This window comes from Conger conger, chromosome 2, assembly GCF_963514075.1.
Source record: "Conger conger chromosome 2, fConCon1.1, whole genome shotgun sequence".
Taxonomy (NCBI): domain Eukaryota; kingdom Metazoa; phylum Chordata; class Actinopteri; order Anguilliformes; family Congridae; genus Conger; species Conger conger.
In genome coordinates this window covers 29,525,150-29,542,918 of record NC_083761.1, presented here as the reverse complement: position 1 = coordinate 29,542,918, position 17,769 = coordinate 29,525,150, and the positions used below count along the sequence as shown (strand labels likewise).

At 41.6% G+C, this 17,769-nt stretch overlaps 1 protein-coding gene across 3 annotated transcripts; it reads right to left on the bottom strand.

The window, feature by feature from the left end:
- On the bottom strand, window positions 1–14,949 carry msl1b (MSL complex subunit 1b). Of its 3 annotated transcripts, none has more exons than XM_061229532.1 (10): window positions 14,716–14,949; window positions 13,981–14,109; window positions 12,918–13,799; window positions 9,427–9,623; window positions 8,600–8,922; window positions 8,176–8,240; window positions 8,027–8,094; window positions 7,711–7,835; window positions 3,307–3,379; window positions 1–3,148 (listed from the first exon to the last, which is right to left on the bottom strand). In XM_061229532.1, the coding sequence occupies exons 3-10, from the start codon at window positions 13,593–13,595 to the stop codon at window positions 3,058–3,060; spliced, it is 1,620 nt and encodes a 539-aa protein (XP_061085516.1). In that variant the 5' UTR covers window positions 13,596–13,799; window positions 13,981–14,109; window positions 14,716–14,949; the 3' UTR covers window positions 1–3,057. The 3 variants fall into 3 exon arrangements, with proteins under 3 accessions (XP_061085516.1, XP_061085501.1, XP_061085507.1); XM_061229517.1 differs by having other exon boundaries at window positions 14,596–14,720; XM_061229523.1 differs by lacking the exon at window positions 14,716–14,949 and adding an exon at window positions 14,393–14,707.
- Window positions 14,950–17,769: the final 2,820 nt, after the last annotated feature.

Here is a 17,769-nt window from a genome sequence, read left to right as displayed (position 1 = left end):
TTCAGAATTTTGTATTTTATTGCAAAACAATTAAACTTGTTAATTATTTTGTCAACATACAAGCATTTTTTAAAACATAATATCAATACTGAACATACTGAACACTCAGACTTTAAATAATAAAAAAATAACAGCCATGTCTTCCATATGTACAATGTTTTTCTGGAAGCTATATACAGAAGGCCAATTTTACATTTCTAAAATCTAGGTTTATTTGTCTTCTGTAGCATTGCAGTGGTGAGAGACGAAGCTATCATACCAGCAGTTAAATGGGAAAGCGATAGGGCAGCACACAGCGACACAAGCACTGCATCAACAGGAACCAGACAGTTTAACATCAGCAAAGGTCACTAAGATATGGAAAAGAACAAAATCAAAAGAGCTAAGCATCTTGATTAACTCCTAAACACAACAGTAGTGGGTTTGGGGGCAAACTCTGAATAAAGCCATAATCATAATTTGCTCACAAATGTTGCTACTAGAAGTTGCTGACAAATCCAAGAACACAAAAAATGTGCAGTTTTTAGGTGCAGTACAAGCTTCATTGCAACTGAGGTCTCCAGGGCACATCCAATGGTCACTATCAGGAATGAGATCAGTGGGAGCATCTAAATAATAACAGTTCAATAAAGAACAAAATGTCTCAATGTTTAGAATGGGAAATATGACCCTTTTGGAATTAATAGAAATAATTTTTCATATCATACCTTAAATAAAGAAAATATTGCCCACACTGAGTCTCTGAGAAGCTCAGAGAAGACCCACTGCAGGTGAACCCAGAATGATTGTGATTCAGATTACCTACTGGGTGTCAATCCTGCAGACCTCAGAATGGTGCCATAGTCAAATAAACCAGTTAAATTTTTCTCAAAAAGTGAGATACCAGCATGCATCAACACACAGGTGTACCCAGCAATGCCAAATGTCACATTCCAGTCAAACAGAGGGATATACTTCTCCAGCCTTTTACCTTAATGCTAATTTAAGGTAGCATTTCCACCACTTTGATGCAGCACACAGCCAAATTGGTTACTATAAGTAACTTTAATAAACTTTGTGTCTAAATAATGATCCTAGTCAAATCAAAGTATCCTGTGAATGGTTTGCTTTCTATTCAACTCACAAATAAGTATTAGGGCCATATATACCATACTTGTTTTAATCTCTACTGCCAACAAAATGCCAACCTCAGTTGACCAGCCAGTAAATATTTACATATTTGGGTACACCAGCCAAAACACAGAAATTGGCCGATTTAAAGACAAAAAACAATCCTTCTGTAAACAAGAGGAAAGCAAAACAGACACACAGCCCCAAATGGTGATATCTGTACAGCAGAAAATAACATCCAAGGAGCATGCATGCATAATATGGATTTCTTTAAAATCAACCCACTTGACTGTAGACTTGTTTATCTTCTTTTTACCATCATTTTGCATGTTCAGAGCGGGGTTTTTTATTTTTTATTTTTTCATAAATCAACACAGCAGCTTTTCAGAATGTGTTCATTGCTATGACTTCTGAAGTGCAAAATACAGAATTTTACAGACAGGAAGAAAAGTGAACCCAAAGGTTCAAGGTATGGGAGTCTGGGGGTTGTCATGTTGTCATGTTGTTGGAATATATGGGGCAAGAGCTCTTTCAGTGATATTGTGTATGACAAGTGTAGATCAGGTTTAATTATTGTTCACAATATCATAGAGTTTTCAACCTTGGTCCTGGGAACCCACGGTATATGCAGTTTTTGCACAATGTAGATTTGTTTGATGCCATTTGCAGTCAGTAAACATTAATTTTACATATTCTTTTCAGGTTTCCACTCTCAGCAAATAGGACCAAACTCATTTCAGATGATAGTTTGTAATTTAATAAATGAAAAATGATTTAATTAATATTCAACAGACTGGAAAAGTGTCTAATTAAGAACAAATTAGAGCTTGTACCCTGCTGACAGACTGTAGCGTGGTGGTCAAGGTACATGACCCACAAGGTCGGTGATTCGATCCCCGGTGTAGCCATGATAAGATCCGCACAGCTGTTGGACCCTTGAACAAGGCCCTTAACCCCACATTGCTCCTGCTTTGGATAAAAGCGTCAAGTCAAATAACATGTGATGTAATATTATGGTTGGAACAAAAACGGCATACACCGTGCATCCCCAGGACCAAGAGTAAGAAACCAATTAGTTTTCACCAATCACTCCAATTTCTGGTTAAGCTATGATATGGGAAGCTTCATGAGAAGATTCAAACTGCTGTGGCATCAGCCAGTCAGTTTAATCTGTTACCATTTGCAAGCACATCCTGGTGTCCCTTAATGTCCCATGGTTGAGCCCTGACGCTAATCTCCACTTTGGTTGACATGAGCCTTAGGCTTAAACCATTAAGTCATTTCTTATACATTTCCCAGCCAGTTTCAAGTGCACAAAAAAAACTCTGCCAATGCATACATGTAAAGCTATGGCAGAAAAACAATGCTGAGAGGATTAGGAACCCAGAATCCGCATTAGTGCAAACGTGAAAGCTCTTTAAAGCCCTGTGGCCACACAAGAAAACATTACACTGCAAAAATGCAGACCAGGGAAAACCGGTTTCGGGGAATTCATTCTATTTTGAATGGCAATACGTCCAAGACCAACCCCACAATGAATCATGTGGGGACTGTGAAGGGAGCTCTATTTGCAATGTGTACATGCAACATTGCCCATAAGCTTGAGGTTACACATGGGGTTTTACATTTTTGCTATAATAATTAGCATGGGTACACATTCTGTTGCATTTTTTAACAGAACTGAAGTGCAGCTGCTCCATTTTAAATTGAGACCAAGGTGAATCTAGATCAGCTGGCTGTTGCCACCCACAAGCCCCTCCCTGGTCTTCATCCTCATCCATAAGAGGCTGATGGTCAGAGAGTTTGCCCACGCTCCCTGGCAGGCCATACCATGCGCTACACTAGTGGTAGCTCAGTCAGACTCTTCTGATTGGCTCTCATAAAAATGGTCTTTTTCCAGTGTAGTAGAATTAAGTTTCACTCTTGAATAGGTTCGAAGACATTGTCTCACTTCCGGCAGGTCCGGTGGGGAGTCTGCTTCTTCTGCATTTCAATGCGGCAGCGGCTGCGCTCATCCAGCCAAGGCAGCTCAAAGTTCCTGTAGGAGGAGAGGTAGAGCAACCATTTTGCATGGAAGAAGGGGATGTACAAGGGATAGTTTCAAACAGAACAACTCGCATAAGCACCTGGGGGTGTAAAAATTAAGATTGCTGAGTGCATGTAGAGGTAGACTGTGATGCAAGATGTGACACTTACTGTTGTGTGAGTTTTGGCAATGGTCGGCCAAATGCTACCACAGGCAGGAAGGGTGTGATCATCAGGGACTCCACTGGAGAGTGAGGAATGATAAAAATAAAAAATAAAAAAAAATCATTATTGCTATTATTATAAAAATGAACAGAAGAACAGATGAAGATGACTTTGTTAGATTGGTTTGCATGGTAAATGTTACTTAATGTCTTTCTAATTCATAGTTTTCTTGTGATGTCACCGAGCCATCGGAAGGCCCACCTGGATGGAGAATTAAGCTTACTACTATTGCTGGCCAACCAAATCACACCGTTATTGCACCATTTGTGACCTGTTCTATCATAACCAGTCGGAAGTCATGATGGCCAATTTCATATAAATCAATGTGTATATAAAAATGTCCAGTTTTGGGCTTTCGTCTTCATTTTGATGATCTGATAAAAATAAGAGTTTTTAAGCTTTTAAATGCAAGATGTCAAAGTGAAAGAAGCACTGGAGTTGTGTATTGTTTGGAGGTTAGCCAGCTTGTTATCAGTCACCAGTCACACAATCACATCAGCTGCTTTTGCAGCTAAAAGCCCATGTATTCAGTTAAAGATTTGATTTGAATTTACTTTTTTCCGATAGTGTAACAAAGATCAATAGATAAGATAGGACACTCCGACAATGCAGGACAAATCATCAGAACACCGGCAGCCCTGACCACAATACAGCGAGTGACGCTGAAAAAATGGCAGCCAACAAAGTACACATACTTTTGCAGTAAACATTTCATTAAAGATAATCCCAAGCCCCACCCGTGCTTGGTTACTGTTGCTACGTTGGTCAAGCTTTCTTCTTTCCTTTTTTTTGGTAGCCCCGTCTGATTCAATAGTATTAGATACACCGCCACACCCCGTCCCTCGGCGGCCGGAGAGCAACACGCCTTCTTCAAGCAGTCTTGACTCACAAGTCATGACCGTGATTCCGAGGCGCTCAAGGTGCTTGTTTGTGCGGCGATCTACTAACCCTGCCAAGTCCCTCCCTCTGGAGCAGCGAGCCAATTATTGCTGCTCCACGCGAGCCAGCCAAACTTGGCTTTTTGGCAGGACTGAGAATCAAACCCCAGTCCCTGGTGTGCAACTGCAGCAAACTGCAACCACAAGTCTGCTGCGTCTTAGCCTGTTGCGCCACCGCGGCTCTCGGTCAAGCTTTCTGAATAAAGGCCGGAGTAATTCAGTTTACCAGTTAACCGTACCAAAAAAAAAATAACTATCAAGATTTTTGGGATTTCAGAAACATACAGTAGTGTGCAATAATTTGGTGCGATAATACACCCCTGGTCAAAAAGGATATTCCTTTTACAATGAATATCCAAGGGAACAGAAGCGAGCCTGACCTCTAAAAGGTACAACATTAAACATGACATTTCTTGCATGTACGGCATATTTGAGATCTCTCCACAGATTCTGAGAGCTGTGGTGGCCATTCCAAAATCTTCATCACTCTTTCCTGGAGGTAACTTCATGGTTGATTTTGAGGTACGCTTTGGATCATTGTCTTGCTGGAATACCCAACCTCTTTTCAACTTCATTGTCTGGACTGACCTTTGAACATTAGCCTCTAGAATTTCTTGATATTTGGTGGAATCCCTTTCCACTTGCATAATATTTATGACAGACCAAATGCATAATAGTTTCTCATTCCAAACTCTGAGAAACTTTGATAGAATGTCCATTGTTTACTTAGAATTTCTCTGGAGCAATTATCATTCAACTTCCGCCGTTGTTTACTTCTACAAAAGTGCTTGAACATAGAAATGCTACTATCTATTTTGTACAGGCTCGAATACAATCAGCCCAATTACAACAGTCTCTGACCAGTATTTGTAATTTAGTTGCAGAGAAAATGCATTACTCCCATCTGTGTGTAAGAAAATGCAGAAAAAAATCATCTCCTCAAATAACCGACTACGGGCATGTTATTGAAGTGTATATATAGTTTATTTTATGAATTAAATCGTTATGGGTCGCCTGTAGTGTAGTGGTTAAGGTACATGACTGGGACTCACAAGGTGGTTCGATCCCCGGTGTAGCCACAATAAGGCCCTTAACCCTGCACTGCTCCAGGGGAGGACTGTCTCCTGCTTAGTCTAATCAACTGTACGTCGCTCTGGATAAGATCATCTGCCAAATGCCATTAATGTAATGTAATGCAAAGTGACTACTAAAAAGCATTTTAGCTAATGAAATTACGTTTCCAAAAAAATATTTTGTGATGCCTACGTCTAAAGAGTCCCAAGGAATCTCTCGTCTGAGTGGATATTTCTGAGGAAGACCGTGATAGAACACAATAGAGGGCATTTTCAGTGACGTGACCCCATTTTCTATCGGTGAGCAACTAAATACATTCTCAAAATATTGTATTATTATTCAGCCTGCTTTTGAATAATAAATAGCGTTTGAAATTATGTAATGTGTTTGAATTGTTGATGGGGGTTGGGTATTTGACAAAAACTTCAATCAATGGACCTCAATGAATATATTAGTATACAAGGTGGTATTATTGTAATTATAGTACTTATGATATTCTCGACCTGTCACTGAGGAGAGCTGCACACTTTTTTTCTGGATTTTGTTTTCCTCATGAGACCAATATAATTTAGTTTCCATGAGTCCTTTTGGACTCCTTTTTGGAGAACTGCCTAGACAGACTAGAAGATGCAGAATGCTCATTTTTGGTGATAGTGTCCTCAAATTTGAACATTTTAAATTTCCAAGTGTACAATCTTAAAAATATTTTAAGCTACAATAATCTGTATCCAGTACAAAAACTGAAAATCTTTTCCGTGAGAAAAAAAAGCTTCCATGTTCACCGTGTTTCACATTGTTTTTGTAATATTTAGAGTAATTCTCGGAATACAAATATTTTTAAGATTGTGTCTAGAAAAGGGGTGATAATTAAGGGGTTAGAGTTTGTTTTGGTATAATGTAATAACTGATAGCAGGTAATTTTGTTTTGGGTTTCAGAAATGGATTAAAAAAAACATCTATACTGTGAGGGTATCGGCTGCCACAAGCCCTCAGGCATATCTTTTAACCATGTTTGCTGGCTTAAAACACAATTCTCCAGAATTTGTGACCGAGGTTAGAGTGGATAGCAATGGTTGCCAGGCTGTGATTGGAAGGCCACGAAATTACAGAGGGGCTTGGGATCAGTCGGTCACTGCAACCAATGTACCTGCATGTAATCATTGTAATTACTGATATGGTCCATTTATCATCTGTACCAACTAGACCAAATGTAGTACATTAGCAAACTACATAATATGCTAGAGGCAAATTTGCACCATAAGTAAACAAGAAGACCTGGGTAGAGTCTCATGGGATCTTTTAACGACTACAGGACCTTGGTTTAAAGTCTCATCCGAAAGACAGCATCTCCTATAGCACAGTGTCCTAATCACTGCACTGGGATATTGGGGGTAATTTGACCGGAGGGAAGATTGCCCTTTACTGGCCCACCAACACCACTTCCAGCAGCATCTTAAGTTTTCCCAGGAGGTCTCCCACTATCCAAGCCAACAATCACTTAGCTTCAGCTTTTTGGGTAGTCGCAATCGGTGTTTTCCCCTCATCTAATGCCTCCACGTGCCAATTTTCTTTATTAAGTTATTGTGTTATTCGGACAACACAGCAATACTTTGTGGATTAATCAGGGACATTCATCCACAAAGTATCAGATGCTTCGTGGAGGAGCCCCATCGGCTACCATACTGCTCAGTCTCCGGCTCCAAAAATTTCCAGGCTTCAAAACGCTTTGGATAGTCAGTGGGTGACGTAACTGACATTTGGTTCTGATTTCTTTTTACCGTCTATGGTAAAGAAAATGTGCGGCACGGAGTTACTGAAATAGTCTCCATCTAAATTTGCTCCATCTAACAATATGCTCCGTTTTTCAATAAATTTGATAGAAATCTACACAGGTCAGAGCTGTATTTAATGACTTCAGCGTCCAACTAAAATGAAGTTGGACAGAAACATTTTAGATTTTTGCAATTTCATAGAATATGTTGACGATACAAAACAAACAAAAAAGAAATTACTGCCGTAATCCTTTAAGAATGTGAATAACTCAACTAGTGCCGATTATGCGGCACATGTTTGCTCATCTTCTTGGTTTCATGTCTTTTGAGAGGTGATCTGTAAAAGTAAAATAACGTTTTACAGGCTGGTGGGGTAGGCCATTCGATTTTCCAGTGTCGTTGCACATGCTGCAATGTTTTTTTTTGACACCCACACATTTGTAGCAGCCACATGGCTGAACTAAAAATATCAGGAAAGTGTATTGTGAATTAAAATTTGAGGAGAACGAGGGGTCCAGAAAACCGAAGATGAGCTTGAGGTTTGGATTTGGCTGATTGAGTCATACCATCCTCTGTATCTGGGTAGAAGGACAACACTTCTGGCTCACTCTCTTGGATGCCCTTCTTCTTGTTCATGCGTTGCTGGAGCCGCTGGAACATACGCTGTTCACGGATCCTCTGAATGTCCCATCTGAAGAGGAGAGACAGAGGGGCAAACAAGGGGGGGGGAGAAGGACAGGACTGTCAGGAGAGGCAAAAGATTACAGTTTAAGGGCAGCAGGTAGAGGAGGATGAGTGTAGAGATACCAGCAGCAGGAGCTGTATGATCTGGGCATGGGTACAGATGAGAAATATGCAGCTTCAGGGAAAAAATCGTATTACCTTTTCCTTCTCTTCTCATCCAGCTCTAGCTTTGCGTGACGTTTCAAAAACACACCGTCATCCAAATTCTAGATGGGAGAAAGGGAAAGTTTAAATTATCCGGACTCTTATCTGGATGATTTATGAGCATGAAATATCTCCTCACTCACCTCAGGGATGTCAGAGATTGCCTCCTCCTCCAGGGGATCCATACAGTTCTCTCTCCAAGAAGGGACTGCAAAAACATTAACAAAAACTCAATCAGTTGCAACACCCTCAGATTTAAACTTGTATCCAATCCACAAAGGCATCCAGAATGCATAAGCATAAAGGGTCCAACTTCCAAGCGTTAAAAAAAGGCACAGGCTAAGGACATTTCAGTGGGAATAAAGATTAAGATAAACTCCAATCAAGACTTCGACACTTACTGGGCCAACAATATTATTGAAAGGGGCACAACTGGGGCAGCAACGTGGAGAAAGGGTTGGGACAAGAGACTTACAACTACAACTTCTACTTATCACCCAAGTATGACACTGAATGTGTTCCAGGTACAGGCACCTGACAAGTGCAAAGGCAAGATGCTAAACTCACTGGCAACAATCTCCTCCTTCTTAGGTGAAGGTTCGCGCAGGGGGGAAGGGGGTGGCTGGTGCCAGCGGCATAGATACATCTCAGTTGTGGACATGTAAGGCATCTCCCCCATCTGAGCAGCAGTCCTTTGGGGATCCTCCTTGGCTGTTGGTGGGGTGGCTCCCTGTAGCAGGGGCCGGGACACTCCCATTTTTTCAGGGGTTTCCTTGCTGCGGAGTTCCCTTTGAAAGGGAGAGCCTACCTCGGAGTCTGATTTCTGTGGGGAGAACTTAGAGGGCTTCCCCCGCGACTTGGGCGTCTTGGAGTCGAGGAAGCAAAACTTCCTAGGTAAAAAGGGCATGGGTAAAGAAAGAAATTAAAGGGCAATACCTGTCATTTTCTTTTTTTCAGTATTGTCAACATCTATTAAAATACCAAATCCGATTTCCAAATCTCTATCAACGTATCCCATCCTACTAACCATTAAATCATCTAGCCAACACCAATAACTGGCTTAAAAAAAGTATTAAAACAAGCTTTTGTGGTTGAAGTAGAGTTCGATAGAAGCATTTTTGGTTGTCAGTCCCAAGCCTAATATGAAGTGGCTCCACCCAAATCCCAAGGGGTTTTGGCTTTGGTTGAGAAAATAGAGAAAGTTAAGAAAATGTAGGGTTTTAATAAGGGCTCAAATAACTACTATAGCAGTTTTGATTGGCTGAAAAGATACAGGATCGAGAGTGCCATATGGCAATCTTGGGCCTGAAAGAGTTAAGAAATTATTCAAAGCACATTGGATGTTACATTTTGATGGTGCTGGCTATTATACACACCGCAGTTTTGGTCCATACCTCTTATGGCCTTTGCCACCTCTGCCAAACGAGATGGCCTTAGTGGTATGAATTTGTGGGCTTTCACTTGAACTGCCTTCCAGAAAATCCTCCCTTTCAGGCGTCCAGGGCTCTAGAGGCTGGAACAGTCGCTTGTCACGGGAGTCCTTCTTTACCAGCTGCAAACGGCGTTCCATACGCTCTATACGGGCCAACAGCTGCAGACAGACAAACTCAGAGGTTTCTACAGGCTAATGCACACACAAGAAGGGTACACAAGTTGTATCAAACACAATCACCAAACTCGCCTCATATCCAGAGTTAAACATGCGGAAGAATTCTTTATAAAAAAAAAAAAAATAAAAAAAAATAAAAAAAATTTTTAAAAGGACCATCCTCCCGACAAACTTTTTACTCCAGGCTATGAACAATGCACGGTTTCACAGAAAGCACAGAAAAACCCTATTTTTTGCCAATCATACATATTGAAAAACAGAAAGTTGAGGGACAGTAAAATGTACTTCGGTACTTTACAACTTAACACATTAGCAGCCCTATATTATTTGAAGTGCCATAGAGGACTGCATTAGTTTTGGGTATATGTATACCAACTGATTCAACACCAGCTTAGCGGAGACAAAAGCCCCTAGCAAGTGTTCAAAATGCCAAAAATAAGGGACTGGCATCAGGCTGGTCTGGAAATAGTGCAACTATTGAATTTCACATGCTGAAATTGACTCGCTAGCAAACATTCACTTTGCAAACTTTTTAACAGGTTCGGTGTGCAGCACATGTCAAACAACTTGGATAGGCAATTTATCCAGACTTGTGTTTCCCAATAAAACATCACATTGCATAAAACCAATGTCAGAGGTAAACCTAAAGCAGTCTTGGGAACAACTGGGAGGATAATCACTACTGTATAGGAACCCACTGAAATCCACCTTCCAATAGTCATATAGATTCATCCAAGAAACAAAAGGTGCTTATTTACATCTGATTTGCCACAATTTTAAATCCGCACACAATTAACATTTGGTGAAACCAAAATGTGTAAAAATGCTCAATTGGATTGAGGTCAGGTGAGACTTGGGCAGTCAAGAACATTACACTTTTCGCGTAGTCGTCTCTTGTTGACACATCTACACATTAACAGATGGATGTGACCCGCGCGTTACATCTCCCTTCACACACGGATGAGACGCCAGCTTGTCATACGGATCATATGACCGTTTTACGAGACACATGACCGTTGAAATGCATTGCGATTCCTATGCCTATCTATAGGTTTTCTATAAGGTGCTTTAGTCCATAATGGGTTAATCTGTTGAACAGTTGAACAGTTAAGGGATTTTTCTTCACCATTCAAAAGATTATTTGGTCATCGACTACACTGGTCTTCTGTGGTCTACCAAGTGACTTATTCAGATTTTTCAACCTAATGATTACCTGCATTACGGACACTGACAATCCTTTGGTCCTCATGCTGAGTTGTTTCTGCGAGTTGGGTCTGTAAGCCTCAATTTCTGTACTCAAACAAGTCACATGAAGGCTACTTGAGGTGCAGATTTCTCTATAAGGTATTTTATACATTTTGGTGTCACAATGTAGAAATGAACACTTTTCATACATGATCCTCGATTTCAGGGCACAATAATGCTTGGGAAAATGCTTTCACAGGTGCTTCTGATTTGTCAAGTGTGTTCAATTGCAGATATGAGCTGTCAGTATCTAGTCTTTATTCAAGGCTTTTGATTGCCTTTGGAGTCCATTATTGGCATTTTTAAACATGAGGACCAGAGTCGTGCCAGTGAATGTGAAGGAAGCCATTATGAGAAATAAAATAATAAAAAATAAATATAAATAAAAACAGTCAGAGGCACAGGTCAAACAAAAGTATGTTGCTTACCAAAACCAATTATCTGAAACATTAGGAGAAGAGCACTACTGAGGCTCAGTAAATACAAAGGGGCTGTATTTATTCTCACCATAATGAAGAAAGCCCCCAAATACCTGTACGACAGATCAGAAACACTCAGCTCAGGAGGCAGGCTTGGATGTAATGACTGTCTGCAGAAGCCTTCACAAACAATCACAAGTTAGCTGCAAAACCAGGATTGCCAGGTTTGCCAAGTACCTAAAAAAGCCAGTTCTGGAAAAGGGTTTTGTGGATGGATGAAGATTCACTTGCATCAGAGTGATGGCAAGCGCAAACTGTGGAGGCCAAAAGGAACTGCCCAACATCCAAAGCATACCACCTCATTTGTGAAATATGGTGTTGGGGGTGTTATGGTTTTGGCATGTATGGCTGCCATCGATACTGGCTTACTTGTCTTCACTGATGAAGTAACTGCTAATAGCAACAGCAGAATTAATTTTGAAGTGTACAGAAGCATTTGCTCAAGTTGTAGCAAATGTCTCCAAACACATTGGGTGGTATAAACATACTGCTTAAGAAATCGGAGAATTGTTAACTGGACAAGTCAGCCACTCGATCAGATAGAACATGCATTTCATATGCAGAAGAGAAAGCTTAAAGCAACTAGCTACGGAAGCATGGAAAAGCTGAAGATAACTGAAAGATGACCAAAGATACTCAGCAGTATCACAGACATGTGTCACAGATTAAGCCGACATAGCATGCATGACTATTTACATTTACGTAGTATTAATACACCCCAAACATTATGATTCCCTGAAATGATGAGCTACAAAAAGTGCCAATTTCTACACGGTGAAACCCCCTCGCGGTCAAGAGAGGAATTGCAGCAATAAACAAACCACAAACCACAACATTGTTTATCCCACCCCTTCTCTATGAACATGCTGATGTTGAACCCCCCCCCCCCCTCTACACCATTGGCTCCGTGGCAATTACAACCAATTTTCAACCAATGAGCATTATTGTACAACTATTTTACAATACAATGTTTTGGTACAGTGTCGGTCCGTTAACTGTTTATTTTGAAACCCAAATTTAAAAACTATAAACACAGGCAGAGCCTAAACATGTCAGTAAGCCTTTTCAATGATAGGAAAGGATAATGTTTTAACACAAAAATCGTATCTACTGCAGCTTTAATAAAAGCAGAGACGCTGCACTTTAACCACATGTGAAAATAATTGTTGATTACAAATCAAAAATCGTGGAGTACAGAGCCAAATCAAGAAAGAATAGGTTTATGTCTGTTTCAACGTTACGGAGGACACTATATGCATGTGTTTGTATACATATACACAGTGACATTGTGTACACACAAAATATTGTAAAAACCAAAGCATTAACGTTATTAAGGTAATATTGCACAACTGTGCTTTTTTTGCCCTGTGTGTCATGTTTGAATGGTGAATATTATATGGCCAATAATATTGTTGGTTTAACAATTACCATCTTATAATGTTCAAATGGTTGACCTAACGGTAACTATTATTGTGTAGTTGCACCCTCCAAAAAACTCCGATACACAGCCCAGTTGTATTGCAATGCCCCTTTAAGTTAACCTTTTCCATACCGTCTCCTTGTCCGCTTTGAGCTCATCTATTTCCTTGTCCTTCGACTGCAGCTGCTGTTGCTGCTGTTCTATCAGGTCCAGTTGCAGCAACAGGATCTGGCGGAGACATGTAGCTTGAGTAGGGGAGTGGCTGGTGGTTTTCCGGACGTTTTTCCACTTGCCCTCTGAGCTCAGCTCGAGCGATGCAGTGTTATGAACTCCTGCAGCTGCAATCCCTCTGTCACTTCCCTCGGTTGCAATGTCCCTGGAGCTATTGTTAGCGTTCACCGCCGTTGGGTCCGTCTTATCCATGTTGTTCGTCTGTCCGAATAGGGTTTTGCTCTTTACCGGGGTGCCCTCGCCCCCCATCTGTTTACCTGGCGCTGTCAGGGCGCCCAAGCTCACCCAGTTCTCCTCCTGCCCTACCACTGCACCCGCTTTGTTCTGTCCAGCCGCCACAGGGGTCCGAGCGGATTTACTAGCGTGATTGTGAATCGGTTTCTTGGATTTCAGGAGCTGTTGTCCGCCTCCGTTGTTGTGGATGTCTCCCAGCACGTCAAGAACGTCGATTACAAAGTCGCACGGCTCTCTCTTGATGCCGATTGAGTTGGTGGTTGCCGTTTGCGATTTGTCCAAGTCGATTTTCTCAGCATCCAGTTTATATCCACCACTGGCAAACACAGTAGATCTCATATTCATGGCGTACTCAACTTATACTCCGTAACCATACGGCCTAACGTTATCAACCTAACATCTACTTTATTATTTTGGTTCGTTTGCTTTCAAGGACAAATGACCGACGGCCAGGTTAAGATTCCAATGGATTTATTGACTGGATTTAGCTAGGCACGTTATTTTCCGCCAATAACATTGGGTAAGGCCCTCTGTGATCGGTTTTCCCTCCTGTCAAAAAGAATATGTATGGAAGTTAAACTCATTTCAAATAACGTCCGCCTAGATCAGATGCTAACTTTTAGAGAAACGTTAATTAACTTAAAGCAAAATGCTAGCTAACCTTGCAGACCAGTTTAGACATTTGCAAAATAAGATGATCACTTAACTTAAACAGCTAATATCAACTTACCTTCCCAGTGGCTGCCTAGAAAACGTCAGCTAGTTATTTAGCTAGCTTTTTTGTTAATGTAATAACTTATCGCTTCCCCCACAAGTAAACCAAAAGCAGCCTCCATTTTCTGCACGGAAAAACGTCAATCTGCAGCAAAAAAGACAAGACACTGCTCTTATTTTTCAAGCCGGCCACTTAAAACCGCCTAAACACACAGCCTGTTGAAACTACCAGAAGAAAATTCCCGCAACCCCTTCATCTTTGCTAACATTATATTTTATCTTCTTTTTTTTTTTTTTTTTACAATAATTTCCCGTTTGCGTAGCTAGCAATCCACTATGAACAAGCTAACGAGCTACAATCCAATCAGAATAACAATAATCTTTGTATTAGCCATGGTAACTCGCTAGCCATTTGTTCGAATGCCTACGCGTGAGGGCTGCCGAGTACAGCCAGTAGCTCCTCCATTTTAGATCTGCAGCAAAGAAAACAATAACAGTCCCTTCAACTAACTAATACTTCGCTTGAGATTGCGCATACGGGACTTCGAAATCGCATTTTCAAACTTGTAAGGGTATTTATCCATTCGAACTTTGGCTGCTTTTTTCACTGTATACAATTTACGGTGTTTACAATTATTAGTGGCCGTCCCCCATTTCCCTGCCCATTCTCCGGCTCGCCTTCATGTTCCTCTCTCTTGAGGACTTGTTTAAAGCGCCTGCAACAGCGCATGCGTTGCGTAACTTGCCAAACCTCTGTTTCCGTAAAGGTCGGTCGAGAATGGCTGCGTCTTAACGTTGCCTTGACGCCTCGTTGCCGCTCTGCCTGATTAGTCACTGTCCTTCAAAGACGTCTTCGGAGCATAGACGAGAAAAAGTATGGACCGAGTGCCTGTTACGTCACTCACTGACTATCCATGGGCTTGCGAAAAACGGCTTGAAGCCGCGGAGCTGAAGTTTACCGGCGCCGCCATGTTATACAATTTGGAGCCGGAGACTGCGCAGTAGAGACACCGAGTGCGGCTCCTCCACTATGCGTGTAAGATAGTGACGTAATCTGTCCCTGATTCGTCCGCAAAGTATTGCTGTATATGGGGGCGGCATGGCTCAGGCAGTAAGAGCAGTCGTCTGGCCGTCGGAGGATTGCCGGTTCAATCCCCGGCCCGGGCTGTGTCGAGGTGTCCCTGAGCAAGACACCCAACCCCCAAAATGCTCCATACGAGCTGGTCGGCGGCCAGTCGCCGTCGGTGTGTGAGTGTATGAATGGGTGAATGAATCGCCATCGCCATTGGTGTGAGTGTGTGTATGTTAAAAAATGTAAAAAACATTTTTTTAAAAAGTATTGCTGTATGTTGTCCCAATAGCTCAATATGGAGACATTAGTGAAGAGAAAAAACACAGATTGCGACTACATTTGCTTGATTGACAACTGTGTATGTTAAGGGGCGACATGGCTCAGGCAGTAAGAGCAGTTGTCTGGCAGTCGGAGGGTTGCCGGTTCGATCCCCTGCCTGGGCGGTGTCGAAGTGTCCCTGAGCAAGACACCTAACCCCCAAATGCTCCTGACGAGCTGGTTGGGGCCTTGCATGGCAGCCAATCGCCGTCGGTGTGTGAGTGTGTGTATGAATGGGTGAATGGAAAAGCATCAATTGTACAGCGCTTTGGATAAAGGCGCTATATAAATGCCTGCCATTGTTACATACCATTGACTTAATGTTGAAAACGGGTCTGAACGCCGATGGTGCCAAGATGTCTTATGGCGGTCGATATTAACACCTCCTTAGTCTCAGAACATGAATCTGTCAAGAGGTCAAATTCTGACTTTCGACGGGTTATAATTTTACCTGATAACACAATAACAGCACTAAATTCTATGGGCACCCGGGGTGCCCTCTGGTCGTTCGGAAATTCAGAGCGCCCATAGTCCCAGTTTGAAAATTAATTCTTGATTGGCACTCTCGCCAGTATTCTTCAATACGCATCTACGTGTGACAAAACTGGTAATAATAATGTTTGTGCATGGAATGAATTGACGTCCATTTGTTAGAGCAACGTCCATTTGTCTCCCCTCTAGTGGATAGGCAGGGCTACGGGCGTTGTATCTAAGGCCCTCTGTAGCCACTTCACACCAGTTTTCCATAAAACATGAAACAGCTGCTAACATTATATATCTGTACCTTTTACACTTATTAATTCATTGAATGTATTCATTCAATTGTTTTAGAGCCAGAATCATAGTCCAGTCAATCAGTGCAGTCCAGTCAGAGAGAGTCAACTGAGGACAAGACAGGGTTTAGCTGGGGGCAAGGTGCTGTCCTGCTTCTCATCTCACACTTTGAATCCCATAGAGCCAACTTTACCTCAACAGAAATGATCCCCATCTTGGGAACTGTTTGCCAGATAAATGGCTATGGAGGGGTATGTAGTTACTGGGGCACAATGCGAGAATAAATGGAAAAGGATGCTGAAAGTCTACAAAGACACGCTGGCCAATAAGAAGTGGTCTGGTCCTGCCAGAGCTACTTGCCCTTATTTTGCCCCCCTTGATGAACTGCTGCACAAACACCCAAACATAAACCCTCTGTCAAGGGCCAGCAGCATCAGTGGCTTAAAGCCACCAAAACTAAACCTCCATCCAGCCTCCTGCCTCCACCCACCACTGTCCTACCACCACCCACCGGACCAGAGGAGCAAGAAGACGAGGGACAGTATCTTCAACAAAGACAAAAATTTTAACAAAAAAGTGCAGACAGCTTGGCTTCAGGAGTACTGAAAAGAAACAAACAGAAGAGAGGTATCGGCCCAGATGAGGTCAGAAGACGCATCAGAATGCCACAGGGAGAAGATGGGCATGTTGCGCCAAATCCTGGAACAGCAGAGCCAAATTTTAGCTTTTCTAAAAAAGTGAGAAAAATAAAAAACAAACAAGTGAGAATGAAATAATGTATTATTAAATATAATTTAAAAAATAATTTCAACTTCAGAACTAATTTATCGTAACTGTCTTTTTCAAGGTAAGATTCAAATGGTATTTACACATTCAGATTATGATTCAAGGTATATTAACACATTCAATAAAGATTCAAGTAGTATTTACATATCCATATTATGATATTACACAAATAGTATTTACAGTCACAGTTTACAGGGGTGTATGTTATGATATTATAGATCAGGAGTGAGGATGTGGGCGATGTAATTTCTCTTACTGGCAACATCTGCTCTTGGTCCTGATATAACTCCTGTGGTGGCTCCTCCTGCATAAGGGATGTTGTACACTGTGTTTGCAAATCATTAGGGACACCGGTTTTCCATAAAACTGCTGCCACATGGTTGTGAAGCAAACTGATGTCATGTAATTCTTTAGACCAGGGGTCAGCAACCCTGGTCCTGGAGAGCCGCAGGGTGTGCTGGTTTTTGTTTTCGCCTTAATACCAGCAACTGATTCAGACCCAAGAAACCAGGTGAGGCGAGTTAACTGTGTAATCCACTGCTTTAATCGATCAATTAAGTGCTGAGTAACGACAAAAGCCAGCACACCCTGCGGCCCTCCAGGACCAGGGTTGCCGACCCCTGCTTTAGACTATGGTTTGGTTTATCAATGAATTTGTCAAATATTCATAATTGGCCCTGTATTCATACAAGCCAGGTCTATGCATATTCTGCGCAAATCAGCTGGTCATAGTAATATTGTTTAACAAACCTGGCTTATATGAACACCTTTGCCTACGGGATAAGGATCAAGCCAATTGTTACAAAACAAGAGCATTAGTTAGCAGTTACTTATGACACACCTGGATCATGTTCT

Bases quoted from the DNA above. Each gene is read 5' to 3' on its own strand.
- msl1b (XM_061229532.1), bottom strand. From the start codon at position 13,595: ATGAATATGAGATCTACTGTGTTTGCCAGTGGTGGATATAAACTGGAT. The intron at 9,624-12,917 runs GTATGGAAAAGG...GTCTGTCTGCAG, and splicing joins TCAAAGCGGACAAGGAGACG to CTGTTGGCCCGTATAGAGCG. The intron at 8,923-9,426 runs GTATGGACCAAA...CTTTTTACCTAG, and splicing joins GGTGGCAAAGGCCATAAGAG to GAAGTTTTGCTTCCTCGACT.